This window comes from Diplotaxodon limnothrissa, linkage group LG19 (genome assembly GCF_057381915.1).
Source record: "Diplotaxodon limnothrissa isolate DT_005_m linkage group LG19, D_limnothrissa_male_GT1.1, whole genome shotgun sequence".
NCBI lineage: Eukaryota > Metazoa > Chordata > Actinopteri > Cichliformes > Cichlidae > Diplotaxodon > Diplotaxodon limnothrissa.
The window spans coordinates 6,131,876-6,149,971 of NC_140614.1; the positions used below are offsets into that span (position 1 = coordinate 6,131,876).

The 18,096-nt window shown below is 40.3% G+C and overlaps 1 protein-coding gene across 1 annotated transcript; it reads left to right on the forward strand.

Annotated features, from left to right (window-relative positions):
• Positions 1-4,811: 4,811 nt before the first annotated feature.
• Positions 4,812-17,621, forward strand: syt16 (synaptotagmin XVI). Its single transcript, XM_085343528.1, has 6 exons — positions 4,812-5,064; positions 9,722-9,952; positions 11,962-12,179; positions 16,379-16,840; positions 16,951-17,140; positions 17,308-17,621. The coding sequence occupies exons 1-6, from the start codon at positions 4,812-4,814 to the stop codon at positions 17,619-17,621; spliced, it is 1,668 nt and encodes a 555-aa protein (XP_085199654.1).
• Positions 17,622-18,096: the final 475 nt, after the last annotated feature.

The following is an 18,096-nucleotide window of genomic DNA, read 5'->3' on the forward strand; positions in this document are numbered from 1 at the left end:
TTTGCACCAGAGGTACACTTCAACTGTGAGAGACAGAATGTGAAAAATAAATCCATGAATCCACATGGTAGGATTTGTAAAGAATTTATTCGTAATTTAGGGTGGAAAATAAGTATTTGGTCAATAACAAAAATACAACTCAATACTTTGTAACATAACCTTTGTTGGCAATAACAGAGGTCAAACGTTTACTATAGGTCTTTACCAGGTTTGCACACACAGTAGCTGGTATTTTGGCCCATTCCTCCATGCAGATCTTCTCGAGAGCAGTGATGTTTTGGGGCTGTCGCCGAGCAACACGGACTTTCAACTCCCGCCACAGATTTTCTATGGGGTTGAGGTCTGGAGACTGGCTAGGCCACTCCAGGACTTTCAAATGCTTCTTACGGAGCCACTCCTTTGTTGCCCGGGCGGTGTGTTTTGGATCATTATCATGTTGGAAGACCCAGCCTCGTTTCATCTTCAAAGTTCTCACTGATGGAAGGAGGTTTTGGCTCAAAATCTCACGATACATGGCCCCATTCATTCTGTCCTTAACACGTCCCCTTGGCAGAAAAACAGCCCCATAGCATGATGTTTCCACCCCCATGCTTCACAGTAGGTATGGTGTTCTTGGGATGCAACTCAGTATTCTTCTTCCTCCAAACACGACGAGTTGAGTTTATACCAAAAAGTTCTACTTTGGTTTCATCTGACCACATGACATTCTCCCAATCCTCTGCTGTATCATCCATGTGCTCTCTGGCAAACTTCAGACGGGCCTGGACATGCACTGGCTTCAGCAGCGGAACACGTCTGGCACTGCGGGATTTGATTCCCTGCCGTTGTAGTGTGTTACTGATGGTGACCTTTGTTACTTTGGTCCCAGCTCTCTGCAGGTCATTCACCAGGTCCCCCCGTGTGGTTCTGGGATCTTTGCTCACCGTTCTCATGATCATTTTGACCCCACGGGATGAGATCTTGCGTGGAGCCCCAGATCGAGGGAGATTATCAGTGGTCTTGTATGTCTTCCATTTTCCGATGATTGCTCCCACAGTTGATTTCTTCACACCAAGCTGCTTGCCTATTGTAGATTCACTCTTCCCAGTCTGGTGCAGGTCTACAATACTTTTCCTGGTGTCCTTCGAAAGCTCTTTGGTCTTGGCCATGGCGGAGTTTGGAGTCTGACTGTTTGAGGCTGTGGACAGGTGTCTTTTATACAGATGATGAGTTCAAACAGGTGCCATTCATACAGGTAACGAGTGGGGGACAGAAAAGCTTCTTACAGAAGACGTTACAGGTCTGTGAGAGCCAGAGATTTTCCTTGTTTGAGGTGACCAAATACTTATTTTCCACCCTGATTTACGAATAAATTCTTTACAAATCCTACCATGTGAATTCATGGATTTTTTTTTCACATTCTGTCTCTCACAGTTGAAGTGTACCTCTGGTGCAAATTACTGATCTCTGTCATCATTTTAAGTGGGGGAACTTGCACAATCGGTGGCTGACTAAATACTTTTTTGCCCCACTGTAAATGATAAAATGAATTAAAAATATTAGTTTGTCCAGCAAGATAACTAACTAGCAGAAAAGGTACACAAGTTGGGGTTGTGCTACAACCCGGCTTACATTAGACTTAAAAATGCATCAAAGCATAATACCAAAAAAATATAGAGAAAAAAATACGTGTCTGATACACTACAGTCTTTATATAAATAAGAACTAAGCTGCATGGCTTTGTCGAGAAAGGCTCTGTTCCAGTGATGCTTGTTTACTGAATAGTTAAAAATAACTGTGAAGTTTTGAATAAGTGTTTCTTATTTCTGAAATATAGCAATGGAGCTCTAGTTTTATGTCTTCTCTCTATAACGAGAAGAAAGGAAAGGCTCATGAGTCCCAATAACAGTATTAGAATTTCTTAGGAGCTAGATCCTAAATAGGAAGAAAGTAAATAAGGATTAAAGTCTTTTTAAGCAGTCAAAACCTCTTCTCAACAGAAACCATCTGCTGTTGTTGCTCATTATTTTGTCGTCGCGTAGGAACACACGATGTGGGTGGAAGTCTACGGTGTAGATGAAGGTACATCAGGTACGTCTGTAAAGCGTGGGAGTTTAGGTTCTCATGAATGAAAGTTAAAGAGAGGCAAAAACAAAAGGTGGAGAGTTAAAAAAAAGGTGTATTGAATCCTCACCACCTACACTGCCGAGTGCTTTCTTTGGCGTCAGCTCCCAGTAGAATGTGTACTCATGTCATTTGGTTCCATTGATTTTTGCTCACTGAAACGTTACCGTGGAAACAGGAAAAGGCACCTTGTCCCTCATCCCTTTGCATTTCTTTTCATCGTGCTAAAGGAGACTAAGGCACCTCATTGAAAGCAGAGCAGAGTAGTACACCCTCGCGTTTCTCTTCATCTCTGCCCATGTCTACCTCAGTTTGCCTGTCTGGTCACCCGTTTCTTAGTTGTGACCAACTTTCATCACTACTTTCTTACATGACAATGAAAAATAGGTGCACTAATTTATTGAGGCATGTGCAAACATGAAAATAGAGCACCTAAAGCAGAAAAAATTCAAACAAGCATGAAAACAAATATTTAATGATCACCTTTATTCTTCAACAGTCTGAACTCTCTTAGCCAAGATGTCTTCTAATTTCTTTAACCCTCTCGAGGCAGGCGTTGCCGATTTGCAACAGTTAAAAACTAACAACCTGATTACCCCACATACATATTTTATGAGTTTTTTGTACTCAGAAGTACCACTGCAGGACTTGGTTGTGCATTAGCAACAAAAAGTTAATTTGAGCCTGAGAGGGTTAAGTTATTTAAGAATATTTCCCCCAGGCTGATCTCACACTGCTTCAGTAATGTCGAGGTCCAAGCTCTCTGGGGAGGCCAGTCCATGACTGATAGTGTTTAGAATTGTGTGTGTATGTTTTGGGTTTCTTTCCATACTCACGTATGCTTTTTCTGCATTGCAGTATGTTTGGGAACATTGTTATGCTGAAAAATGAAGCCATTGACAATCATATGCTTTTCAGAAGGGATTGCATGGTGGATTAAAATGTGATGATACTTTCTGCATTCATGATTCAATCAATTGGAATAAGATCTCAAAGACCACTGGCTGAAATGTAGCCCCAAACCATAACACTCACTACCTCTGTCCTGAACTCATCTATGCATATTGATAATGATTTGAACCAGAAATTTCAAATTTAGATTAATCTCTCCATGAAACCTGTTGCCACTGATTTTTAGTCCATTTCTCAACCGTTTCTCCCTGTTTTCCTCTTCACCTTGCTCAAGGGATTCACACAGGGATTCATCTTGTTGGTGCAAAAATTAATGCGAACAACTGACATGTTTTTGCAACAGGACGGTGGTATCAGAGTGCCTAAAGATGCTATTTAAAGCTTGTCCTATGTTAAGTTCCCTGTTATTTACAGCACTAATCCCTTGAGCTAGGCGCCTTTTATATACTTAAATGATTCATAGCTCAGTGTTAAATGGTTTAACAAACAAAATATTTTCACTGAAAATGTTCAGGTAGGATTTGAAAGAAATAAGTGAATGAACTGCAGCAAATAAAAGAAGAAGTTCTGGAGAACTGTTGTTTAAGACAGCTTAAAAAAGTTTTTCAAAAATACAGATGCTGGGAAACAAAATATAAAGAAAGGGAAACTGGCTCACTACGTATGTGTAGTAGTGTACAGGCAGTATATAGATTAGCAATATACAGCACATAAAGTGTTAATGCACACATCACAGATGGTAAATGGATGGGCTTGTTGTATTTATTTACTGAGAGCTTGCTGTGTTGCATCTAGGATATTTATTGATCCAACAAAGTCTCTCCAGTTAATCATTCTATAATTTCCTCCTACAACAAATAAATACAGACTTACACTGTAGCTGTGCAGTCCTGATCACGCACAACAATATGTTGTTGTGTGTGATCAGGACTGGATCGTGATTCTTGCCACTCTTTCCCTCTTTATACTGACTCCGTTTTTTAACGCTATAAGTTTTAAATACTTTTCAGAGGTGTATTAGCATCATAGACCATAATGAAGGTTAATCAGTAGCTCTTGTCATCCACACCTGCCCCACCACATGCAAGCTGCAGTGGTTAGTATGGCCAGCTAACTAGCTTACTTACTGTATATTCTTAGCCAGATTCTAGCTGTGAGGCTAATGCTAGCACTTTTGTCCTGCTATTCATTCAACACAGGCAGTGTTTGAAATCACTCACTAGTCTCTGGACCATAGACTGTTTTTATTGTTTTGCTGTCCCATCTTATAGTGAATATAAATTATATAGTGCACTTGGAATATTCCAAAATACTTCACAAAAATAGCATACGTGTAATAAATGCCAAAAAGATCACTCAAATCATATTACTGTTTTTTCTTACTGGTAATGGGCTCACTATTACATGGTCCTTCTCATAGAAGTCCTTATAGAGGGAGTAGGGAATTAGTGAGTGATTTTGGACACAACCATACTGTAGCGATGAACTTTGACCTGTAATTGGCATAGAATGGACCAGCACAGACTATGATGCGAGAACTGGTTTCTTTAAAATATGACAAGAAAAAATGTTGAACTCAAACCTTACAGTTCTAGCGTCACAGTGCTCTTGAGCAAAGTTGATTTGCTGGTTAAGCATAGGAAAAAACTGTGAAACTGTTTTTACACTGACTCTGCTCTTGAGCAAGGCACTGAAGATATTTCAACTACTAAAGTTTCACCTGTCTGTCTGTGTGTATCACATGTACCATGCGTACTGTTGCGTGCATGTATGTGTGTGTGTGTGCACGTGTGCGCATGTATCCAGGCTGTCTGTTTGTGTGGTCTGATCAGTGTGTCATTGTGTGTCCCCTCTCCCTCTCCCTGCTCCTGCCAGTCACCCCAGAGGCCATCGGCTTCCTGTCGGCGGTGGGTGTCTTCATCGTGGCATTGGCCGTCCTCTTCCTCTTCATCAACAAGAAACTGTGTTTCTCACGTGTCGGCGGTCTTCCCTGCCTGGAGGTACACGGTCGTCGCAAGAAAGGACGGGCTGGAATCCGCCAGGGCCTCGGTGAGTGACTGACAACTCAATGACAGTAACATGCCTACTCGTGTAGGAGAGCCAGGGTCCATAATTATCACATATATATTTTGTCATAAATTCACAGGACAGCTTCCAAAAATGATACATTTTACTGAGAAGCAGCAAAACTGTGGTGTTTGAATTTTAAGTTTTACTAGCCAGTGAGTCCTGCCACACTTCAAGGTTTGTCTCAACTAGAAACATCTCAGAGAGAGTACACGTCTCCTGTTTGCAGTTTGATCCCAATTAAAGTGTTCAGCAGCAGAGAGAGAACGTGGGAGAGTTTGTATTTGTCCAGTGATTTCTGTGGGCGAGAGGGAGTTGCGTGACTCAGCCGCATACTGCTACAAAGCTGTTCACGATTAAAAAATGTTAACGCTGCGAAAGCTTTATGAAAAAGTCCACCTCCGAGGAAATTCAGAAAGAAACACAGAGTGCAGGATACTCAGGGTGCAGCTTTTGTTCCCATTTTGTCACCCACTTAAACTTTTTTCCTTCCTCCCACTTGTCAAACAGTGCAAACACGCAGAGCAAAGGTTACCATAGGTTAACTTCTATTTAATGTCCCATAACCTGTCTTGCAAACATGACCATTGAGCCACGTTTACATTGAAGACAACACTTCAAAATCAAATACTGTGTACTCGGTTAGAAATATAAAGTAGATGGGATTTTTTTTTAACAACTGTGCTACTTCTACTACTTTATTTTCTAAACTATATAAATTTCATAGCTTGTAATTTGATTAATGATTAATGTTTTTGAAATTCACATTTGTATGACGCAGACTTTAGTCAAGATGGAATACATTTGTCATTACTGCTAAATAAAGCTGTGCCTTGCCTACTTTGACAAAGGCCTCTACCACACCAGAGTTCCTGCTGTGAAAACATCTATTAGACCTGATCAACTGGGAAGACGCTAACATGGTGCCAGTTACCTGTTTAAAAACCTGTTTTATTGCACCTGACCCATCCTCACCTGTGTCCAGTCCCAGTGTATTAATAGCTAACATATTCCCACTGGTCTTTGGCACATTGTTCTTGTTATTCCGCTGGGTTTCATTCCCGACTGCCGCTTTTGATCTTTTATTGCCACATGAACTGTTCACGACCTTCCTGGTCAAACCTTTATCTTCAGCAACACATCACTGAATCACCAGAGTGGTTTAAAGTTAGCCCTGCAACAGATTGGTGACCTGTCCATGCAAGGTGCTCTGTGCCTTTCGCTCTATGATGGCTGGGATAAATTCCAGCCATCAGCAACCCTCAAATTTATACGTGGAAGAAAACAAGATGATTCTGGAATTTCTTGCGTAGAGTTTTTCTTCATTAGTAACAATTTCTTTCCTTTGCCTAATTCTTAAATTGAATATTGATGAATGTAATTATTTAATTTGTATTAATGCTGACAGGAATTCTAAAAGACCTGCTGAGAGCTTCCTGAAGAGGGTAAATCCTTCAAACCAGCTCGGATCTGGTTGAGAGCCTCTGAATCATCTTAGCATTAAGAGCAAGTGGTCAGCAGAGGTAAACCCATATTTGCTCTTGTTAAGGAAGCAGAAATGAAAGAAGGGCATGTTCACATTTGCTACAGTAGGATGGTGGAGACTGTGAGTCAAACTGTGAGCAAACATTGGCTTGTTAGTTTTTCACCTGTAACAGGTGGAGCCTCTGCTATTTCCAGCTAGTTTCCTGAACAAACAGCATATCCTGTTTATAGTCTCTTCATAAGATTCAGCTGAACGTCTGTGGAGTGTCACTGGATGAGGTAGGAGCTGTTTGAAAACTCAGGTTCAGTCAAACTGTGTGTGGAAACAGGTTTAACTTAAACTCTAGTCTCAGGCTTAGCACAAGGTTAAAAGTTTAAGGTTAATTTGACCTATATTCATTATTCTAATACTGATGGCTAATAAGCTTGAGTTATGTATGTTGTTGAGAAGTGACAAGTACAGTAACAGTGAATGTCCTGTTAATTAAAGAGAGTTTCTTTATCATATTTTACAGAGTAAAAAACTGAATCACATTGAAGGAATTAAGTAATAAACAAATGTATTTAAAACATTGTGTTTTATATTTTGTATTCCTAGTAGTTTAACCAGCATCTGGCAGTGTGATAGCTGCTGTGTTTTCTGTGTGGGACGAAAAATGTTTTTATTATAACTGAATAAATGTATAAATAAATACTTTTATACAGAAATAAATAAATTAACCAAAAAATGGAAATGAGGAGAGCATTGAATTAAAATGTATTTTCCTTACAGAAACTATTATTGTGGCTATTTCGTGATTTTTACTTTTCTGTTATTTCTTTTTTTTTTTTTCCTTTTATGTAATTTCTTTGTTGTTCTGTCTGTATGTGAATTAGCTGGGTAGTCCTGATCGCAGTTAAAAGCAGAATTCGTTTTTTCTGGGTGAATCAGACATAAGCAAATAATTCTTATCAACTACACATGCTAATTCTTCACCTAGCCTTTTGTAAACAACAATCAATGGCTTTGAGGTCAGGCTAGTGTCTCTTACCTTATGAACACTCAGACACAAATAAGCAAATGTATAAATTTAACATACAAAATATAAGATTATTTATAAAGTTGGGGAAACCTGCAGTCAGCTGAGACCGAAGAAGTTACCTGGATGAATGACGAAACGTCTCTCCTGAAAACGCTGCATCCAGATGAACAGAATCAACGTTTGGAGATAAATAAATACAGCGACATGTGCATAGCTGAATGTAAAAAAATAAAAATAAACATGTTGAATTATGTAAAATTAATACAGCAGATCTTTATAAACAGAAATAGAATAGTAAACGTTGTAAGACATAAATAAGAAATAGAAACACAAAAATTGCTTTGAAAAAAGAAAGAGAGAAAATAATGACGTGACCTATAAATATATAACTAAAAAAGAAAATATTAAATACAGATCTAATGAATAGAACAACAAGTAAGGCTATAAATACTACAATAATGATACTTACAGTCCTGCCCTGTTTTAATACATTTGGATAGCTGTTGAACTCAAACAGGCAAGCTTAAAACCAGCACAACACTTGAGCTAGCATGTTCTATTTTCCTTCATTTACCATTATCAGCTGTGATCTGTCCAGGCATCATCATTAATCATGAGGAAGATTTCAGCACCATATTGGTATCCCTGTACGCACGCTGCTTACAAGAACACCCAAGTCTCTGTTACCATAGCAGGCTCACTCATGGTGACCTGTTCACAGCATAATTTAACACTGTTCTTTGCTATTTTAAAGAAATCAAACAAAAACTAGAATTAAGGACTGAAAACAACAGGACTGTAAACACATCAACACTGGAAACTTGACAGTTTTAGTCCAGAACTTCCCTTAAATGGAGGTCCCTGCAGATTAAAATCTTTGTATTATTTCCTTTTGAGTAGTATTTCACATAATACCACATAATTTCATGCTGTTCAATATGCAGCACCAAGTACAGCAAAACAAGTGGAGCATTGGGCTTTAGCCTTAAGTTTGGACCAGACCTCTCTGAAAGGTTGCTTTTTTGTTACCAAAATATTTCTTCTTTTAAATTTTGCTCAGTATTTATATGTTTATATGTCTTTGAATATTAAAGCTTCCCACAAGAACAACAACCTTTAAAAGAGATAACATTTGTCTTTGTTAAGAGGATTGTGTATAATGAATAAAAATGGAAAGAAAAAAGTTTTTCAGTTTAAAACAGAAATTTGAAGAAAATATTTTATTCTGCATAAATGTCAAAATCATAGTGGCTATCCACACACACGAGCATCTCCCTTCAGATGCAGTTAAAAACCTATTGAAACTATTCTGTTAGTCAGAATTATCCCAGGTTTTATGTTTCTAGCAGGCAAGCTCCTGAGTTGATCTGAAATAACCATGTGTTTCAGCCACTGAGTCGCATTGCTTCGCTGTAAAAGCCTGAAAGAAGAGAGAAGTTAACAGACCAATCAGCCTTGCTCGCCCACACAGCGTGTACAGCCTTGTTTTTGTTCTGTATGTAACCATGGCAATTGCTCAGGCAGGTACGGTGACCTGCACTTTAGAGAAGAGGGGGCTGATTGCTCCACTCATTCAGCTGTTGCTATCTAGTTATGGTGAAATTATAAAGGTAGTGGAGTGACCCTCAACCCCACTAATGCTAATACGCGTCGTTATTTTGAACAGACTGAGGCTGAGCACAGCTTTAAATGTGATCTCGCTTATTTACCTCTCGTAGAGGAATTATTTTCCTCCTCCACAACACTTAATGGTTTTAACATGTTGGTTGGTAGGTGGTAGTTAATTGTTCTTTCACAAAAAACCTTTTGTGTTTTTGACAAACACACAGACAACAATAGCCAAGTCAAGTGCAATTAAATTCTAGTTACAGGCATATGACAGAGTAACAGAGTAATTAGACTTTAAAGTCTTAACTGGCGTGTACACCAAACTAGAGGCTCTTGACCTTCTTAGTTCTGTTGGTGTCCTTTGGGTCTGTAGGATAGTCTGTCCAAGAAGTTTCTCCTTTAGTTTTGTCAGTGTCTTTTCAAATGTTTTCCGTTCATCTGGATTTCCTCTCCTCCTCTCCTGAACTCTCCCAGCTTTTCCCATTTGTGAGTCCCTCTGTTTCCCTGTCTTTACCTCCCTCCAGTGAACAGCTACGGTGACGACGACGACGATGCCTCCAGCTCGTCAGACAGCGAAGATGAGATCCTGAGGCAGTTTGAGATGTCCGTGTCTCGTTCACAGAATTTTCGCACCGCAGCAGCAAACATCGGTGAGCAGCAGCCCCAGCAGACTCACCTGTCACTGGGTCGACGACACAAATTTACCCGACTATCAGACCAGGAGGAGGGCAGCACTGAGCCATCAGACTGTGAAGGTACTCATCCAGATACTGATTTGGGAATAATGATAGATAAAGACTTAGCCAGCAGTAGTCATCTACTAATCTGTCCTGATGAATCCAAAAAGCCTCAAATACTGTTTTTCCTGGAGATTAGAGGCTGTAAAGAGCTCAGGGAGAGAGCGTGGAAAGATGGAGGCATATGACACTTTGTGCTTGTTGGTTTGTTTGTTTATTTTAAGAAAAGCCCGAGGATAAGGAAGAATTAGAACGTTGCAAACAAACCAGCTCTCTTTTTTTTTTACACTATTTTGTTTACTCTATTTGTGGTTTTTGTAGATTTGTTTGCCAGTGGATCAAATGATCAAAATCACTCATTATCATTATCTCATTCACACCCCGCTCAGCTGCTACATAACTTACTGCACGAACAGCACCCTTATTTGCTTTTTTACAGCAATCACAGACAAATATTTAGAAAAATCCTGAACTTACTCTTCATTATAACATGAGCAGCAGGTGGTTGGTGGGGGTGGTGACATGGTTTGGTCAGGGTCACTCTGTTTCAGCTTCTGTTATATATTTCCACCTTTATAAACAACATACACACACACACACACACACACACACACAGAATGATGACTTACCTCAGCTTGTTGCTATGGTGAACTCTCTATGCAGCCATTGATATAACAGTCAGGCTGACCTTAATGACAGAGAATTGGAGATAATTGCTATTGATTGGTCTGAGGTACGGCTTGTTCTCCGTGTGTTCCTGCGTTAGGAAAAGGCCAAGGGTTGTCAAATTGCACAATATCCCTCCTGTTAACACACTGCTGTGCTAAACAAGGTTAGAAAACTGCATTTAGAGCTTTAAGACTAAATTAGATGGTATACTAGAGGAGATATTCATGTCCACCTAGGTCTAATTTCAGTAATTTGTGTTGATGTAGGTGGCAGCTATGTTTACATGTTCACCTCGTTCTGTTAGGAAGAGTTTCACTGCTGGATTACTGCACAGAGAGCACATATATTAGGTGAGGATACATACTGTTACACATACATTTTACATTCATGATGCAAGTATAAGTTTCTTAATCAAGCTGAAACATTTGAAGCACCGACTCACAGTTTTCCAGTAATTGTACGTGCACACCTGATGTGCAAAAATTTCCATTGCATTTTGCCGTAACATTTCTGAGCAGGGTTTTAAGGTTCTTTTGAGAAAAGTCAGTCTTTCTTGGTCAGCGCTCTCTCGATCCATGATGATGTAAAACTTATTTCAAAGGGAACATTGATGCTACTAGTTTACAAGTAGTTTCGCCTCATCTGAGGGTCCCAATTTGCATTTTCTTCTAGACTCTGGCAAAGTGGTCACACATCTAAATAACTTGTACTTATGTATAGTTGATGATCTTGGAATCGGCAGTTGTTTTAAATAGGCTGTAAAAGACCATATCTTCACTGACTTCCTGGGACTTTCCCATTGTTCTGAATATTGGTCATACAATGAATGCTGTCAAACAAACTACCAGTTGTAGTCAATCATTTAAAGGACATCGTAGAACCTTCAGCACTACTAAACCACTAAAGGATTTAGGAGAATGTATGTATATATTTGAGTCTGTATGTGTAATTTTGGCCATGTGTGGGTTCGAGAAAATCCCAAATAAATTCTAACTTGTGCATGCAGTTCTTGCTTTTTGAAATAATTAAAGCTGTGTCGTGCAATCATTTTAACCTGGAAAAAGAACAGTTCAACAAAATAATTAAAAGCTATAAATGACCATGACATACATACATTCTACACATTCAAATAATCTAAAAATTATTAGTAACTGCTTGTACATCTTCAATGCTGTGAGTGCACAATAATAACTGCTGTTACTTTTTTGTTACTTTTTTTTGTTACTTGTCCCATTAGGAATTTTGCACTTTTAAAAGTGAGTGAGATAAAAGTAGGACGATGGAAAGTTCCATCTCCAGTGTAAATATAAAGTATCCTTTCACCACCAGTTTAAAAACAAGTGCTCTTGTTCCTGCAGAAACGGCAGCTCAAAGCCAACAGGGTTTCCAGGATCCGCTCTCTGCGGTGGTAGAAGCAAAAGAAAGGGCATCCATGCTCTCTTTGGACAGACCTGCAGGAGACCACCCACTGGCCTCCAGTGACTGTCCCACCGTGAGTATGGACCAGCAATCTACGGAAGCAGTGGATCATGACAAGAATGAGGTCACAGAAAGCCCCTCCGCCTGGACCCCAGAGGTACTACAATCAGACATTAACCATTTCTAGTCATTGGTGTGTTTGATAACACTGGACCTTGTAAAACTGGAGACAAGCATTAACTTTACACTGTCTTACATCTATTTAAATGAGAAAAGAAGCATTTATTGGATAAACACATCAGAGAATTTTCTTAATTTCAATCAATCAATACTGCAATACAGTACTGTGCAAAAGTCTTGAGCCGCACCTCATGTCTAGGAAAATGGGAAACAAATGCAGTTTTTTATTAACATCAATGACCAGAAAGTTAAAAGTAAATAAATGAATAAATAAATAAATAAAGTGGTGCATGGATTACTTAACGGGGTCATTGAGCCCCTGCTGTTCCCATCATGCTTGGCAGAGGTATCATCGTCACTCAGTTGTGAGAGGATTACCACTCTGCTGTGGTAAGCCGCTCAGGTTCACGTTGGAAGAAACAAACCAACCACAGCTCTCTGAGATTTCACATAAATTGCTGATACATTCTTTGCTTATTTATTTGTGAATAATGGTGTCGTACAATCCAAAGCAAGACTGTAGATCCATTGATTCAATATCATCCTCCAAGGAGGTGAATGACCACCTCCTAGATCTGTAATCGGACACCTTTTACCTGCAAGACAAAATCACAGGTGGCCATACTGCCGTGTTCCCAATACCTTCGAATTTGGGAGTGATGTCACTCCTGAGTTAGCACGTTCCTGAAAAACGAGGAAAAACAGGATTTGTTTTGGTTCTTATCAAGATAGAGCTATTCAAGTATTGCTAGCATCCCGAGTTATGACTAATTCAGGAATTTACCAGTTATTGTCAGGCTCTTTTTCACTCCTACCTCTGTGGTGGGAAGCCTGCTCTTCACTCCTATGACCTCTCCAAATGGTAAATGGTATAAATGGTCTGTATTTGTATAGCGCTTTTCTAGTCCCTAAGGACCCCAAAGCGCTTTACACAACCTGTCATCCACCCATTCACACACACATTCACACACTGGTGATGGCAAGCTACAATGTAGCCACAGCCACCCTGGGGCGCACTGACAGAGGTGAGGCTGCCGGACACTGGCGCCACCGGGCCCTCTGACCACCACCAGTAGGCAACGGGTGAAGTGTCTTGCCCAAGGACACAACGACCGAGACTGTCCAAGCCGGGGCTCGAACCGGCAACCTTCCGATTACAAGGCGAACTCCAAGCTCCAGAGCTTCTGATCGCAGTCACTAGGAGCAACAACAGCAGAGCATGTTAGCTCAGGGTGCTAACGCAGCTAACAAAGAGAAGTTCGCTGTGTGTCTGGGCCAGCTGAAGTGGAACACAACGCTTGCTTGCTCGGATCTAGCACATGGAGTATCACTCTGATCAATGACTGATCCACGATCTAGTAAACCTCCCTGGTACATCATAGTTTTTCATAACACATGGTTAAGAGTTTGGGCTTTCATTTATTTTATGATGATCTTCTTGATGGTTTTGTTCCTGCATTTACTACATACACCAAGGTCTTGCATGCTAACTACCAACTTTTATTATTGAGCTGACACCATTATTGCACATAATCACACCTTTGCACATGGTGAGGAAATGTAAGGATCCTGCTACATGTGCTCATTCTTCTCTTTGGTCACTTGTTCAGCTACGTTGCAGAAGAAAGACACACGCTTCTCTCTCTGTCTGCCACACATACACATGCTTCTTCTTTTAGTCTCAGTCCTCAGTGAGATCTTTGTACTAATTACTTTAGTAAATCACCTGTCTTTAATGCATATGCTGCCGTAATCAGTGTTGTATAGGAGTGAATGTTGCCAACCTCTGCTTATGCAGAACAGTCAAATCCTTCAACCTCAGTGACTATTGAGATATAACATTGATTGTAATTATTATTTTAGTTATTAACCACTTTCTAATCAATACTGTATTTTATAAGACTGATTATACTAATAGCTCATCTTGATTTCTCATTGATTTTGAGGATTTTAGTTATTTAATTTATGTCCCCAAGTTAATGGTTAATCATTTGAGAGGCTAATTGTTTTATCAGTCACTAACATTAATGTTGGTGCTGTCACAGTTATAATCGTGTTAGGTAATATCTGCTACATTGTCTGCATATGTATGTGTGTGCGTGTGTAAAAAAAGCATGCATACATATGCAAATATTCCTGCTCTGTGTGGTATTTGTGTATTTTGTATATATGTGTATATCGTTTGTGTGTTTGTAGAATTCACAACCTCTTAGTGACCGAATCACACTTTGAAATTGGGCGCAATCTGTGCTGTAAACACCTCCCACACACACACACACACACACACACACACACACACACACACACACACACACTGGGTGATACTGAAATCTAGAAACGCTTCATAAATAACAAATGAGGTTGGATCAGAGGGGCTGCAGAGCTACAGAAACCCAGGAGAGCCTTTTTTTGTTAGCAGTTTATTTATAGAGTTATATAACAGCCCCGCTCGTGGTTAAAGACACACCAAAAATTACAGCTGCTAATAATACCACCCTTTCTGCTATGTTTACTGCCGTTATACCTGTTTCATACTACCTTCATGTTTCAGGTTTGTCTGGAACCCACAGACACAACCATAAAACTTTTTAAATCTGTAAAACCACATCATGCATCAGTAATAGATTAATCTATTATCACGTAACCAAGATAACCATCATCACCCACCAGTCAACTCTGATTAGAAGTATTTATGGAATATGGTTGTTACACGGCAGCGTGTGAAGCCCACATAAGCAAAAAAGCATCTATAAAACACTTGATGGCAAAATACAAGAATGTATAAAGGAACATTTTTTAATGTAGCCCAGTGCTATTTTTTTTAAACGTTCACTTGTAGAAGAAACTATCAGTGACAATTACACACCTTTACTTCAGTGTGTGGACACCAACAGCTACACTTTGTTTAAACCTGAAACCATGGCTTGTGCAAGTCCAGTGATGAGCAACCTGTATATTTAATGGGAACCTTTCCTATTAAACTATTAAGCATTAAATTGGCATTTGTAAAACTGAAACTGCTCTCCTTTTAAGCTGACTTTCTCCTGATTGGCTGCCCCTCTCAAATAAATTTGAAATATAGACTATATGGATGGGGGGCTGCTGTTCTTAAGAGCAGGGTGCTATGACCAAATTACTTACTGTATATTGGCTCTCAGTGCCATCATAAAAAAAACAAGGACATGTAGAGATATAAGCATTTAGAGCAGTCTGAATCTTGTGGGTTTTTTTTATTTTGGCCGTCTTTTAGGTCGATAGCAATCAATAAGATTTAAATATGTGGTATTCTGAAGTTCACAGACATTGCTTGTGATAGTTTTTTTAAACTGTTACTTAGGATTATTAAAGATGTCTCTGATTTTATTTTTATCTCAACTAAATAAAAAATATGTTAAAAACAACAGCTAGTGAACAATTAGTAGGAACAGGTGGTGTAAAACTTAATTCTCATATTTTAGTAAACAAAATAACAGAAATTATTTTTTCGTGGAGATCGCTTTGTAAGGTAATAATTCTTCATTTAACTTGGGCCACTAATGATAAAGGTCTGTGATGTTTAAATTGAAAGTTATGCTTTTACTGTTTGCACATTTATACTGATGCCACCCCACTGCTACATTGGTCACATGAGCTACTACTTCCTGTTACTAGCAGCAGTAAACGTTAATGCTTTTTTTCAGGTGGAGGTCCATTCTTATGTTTTTATCTTTTATGTGTGCATCTCCTGACCTGCACATCCAGTAGACCTCGGCAGCCCTCTGATTATCTTATCTCCCCAGTGGTTGCCATGTCGACAGCAACACTCGGCCCGCTCGGTCAACACTTGACACAATCGATGTTGTGTTTGCTGACTGCACGGGAGCATTTAACTGCAGGGGTTGGGGAGATGCAGGAGGGGGCTTATGTATGCTTCAGGATCGCATTTCTGCTCACTTTGTCTCTCTGGACATTTAAAAGAAAGTGATTATTATGACTGACAGGTGAATAAAAAGCCAGAAAATCCCTTGAAATAAGAAGGTGACAATCAAATTTTTTTGTGCTAACATACTTTTGCTTTTTTAAGTCATAAACTGGTTACCACTAGAATCCACTGACTGCAGCTGTCCTCCTTAGCAAAAGGTTAAACTACAGGTTGGTGTAGTGTGTTTGTGATGATTTCTCTCCTTACTTTGCCAGGAAGAGCCACCTCCTCTTGGCGAAGTCTCGTCTCAGCCAGGCTGTTCTTCCCCTCGAACTCCTATCTCCAAGTGTGGAGATCTGGTCCTCTCCCTGGAGTACCGTCCTGCCGCAGAAAAACTGCTGGTCACTGTGATTGCGGCCCGAGATATCCCCGACAAGGCTCGAAGTGGGATGAGCGCCTGGCAGGTGCATGTGGTCCTGCTGCCCTCCAAGAAACAGCGACACAAGACCTCCGTGCAGAAAGGCTCACTCCCGCACTTCAACGAGACGTTTCGCTTCTCGCGCCTGGAGCCATCCGACCTGCAGAAGTCAGCTATCAGGTTCAGGCTGTATGCGCTGGGTAGCAGGATATCACGTGAGCGAATGATGGGGGAGAAAGTGCTGCGTTTACGAGGACTTAACCCAGACGGGGGGACGATGGAAACGACACTAGTCCTGGAGCCTAGAAGTAACCTGAAGGTAAGTAGGAAAAATGCCGTCAAGTTTTGGGTGTAACTGAATTTAAAAAGGATTTTGGGAGGTTTCTGTTCAGCGTATCTGTAGCCACCACACTTGTTTTTATTCCTCAGAGTGTCGACTCCCAGCTCAGCCTGTCTGCCGTCTCTCAGAGCGACAGCGCCTCATCAACCCAGTCTCTGACCCACGGTGGCGTCCCTGAACTGCTGGTGGGTCTCTCCTACAATGCCACAACGGGACGCATGTCTGTGGAGCTCATCAAGGGCAGCCACTTCAGAAACCTTGCCATGAACAGGCCACCAGGTCTGCAGGGAGCCTCTCTCACACATACACACAAACAATCGAATTATATACATTTGGTACACGTGTTCACTGTATACATGCAAAAACATCCAGCCAAACTGAAATGGCATTCATAACAATCTCTTCTCTTCTTCATCACTTCTCTTCCCTCCTCCCCATTGGTCCAGACACCTATGGACGACTGACTCTGCTGAATTCAGTTGGTCAAGAGATCTGTCGGACTAAGACGACAGTACGCCGTGGTCAGCCCAACCCCGTGTACAAGGAGACATTTATCTTCCAGGTTGCTCTGTTCCAGCTGTCAGATGTCACTCTCCTGATCTCTATCTACAACCGCCGCAGCATGAAGCGCAAGGAGATGGTGGGTTGGATCGCTCTGGGCCAGAACAGCAGCGGCGATGAAGAGCAGCTTCACTGGCAGGACATGAGGGAGGGTCGAGGACAGCAGGTCTGCCGCTGGCACGTCCTGCTAGAGGCATAAAATAACTGTCGGGCAGGACTTTACTTTCTTCTGTGGTTTTTCTTATATTTTTTTATTCTGTAGTTAGACAGATTTAGAGCTTTTGGAAAAGAAAAGGAAAGCCTTGATTTAGAGAGTGGATTATTATGGTTAAGATTTCAGGCCTCAGTGATTCACAGAATCTCCCCAATTTTTACATCCAGCACAGATGGTTAGTTTGTGTCAGCATGCAGGACAAAGTCATCGGTCCTCAGGCTGTAATCGGTTTAAAATACAAGCTTTCAATTCATGTTTCAGGAAAGAAAAAATATTTAAAGACTTTAGGCTATAAAAAGACATTGAAGGCATTAAATTTACTCCTGAATTGGCAGAATGAAGTCAAATATTTTTGTCTTGTTATCTCTCACACTTCACTGCAGGACATTTGTCCTCTGTAAACTAAACTGCAGGGAAGAAATTGGGAGATTCGACATTCTGGAAATATTAGTGGCACATC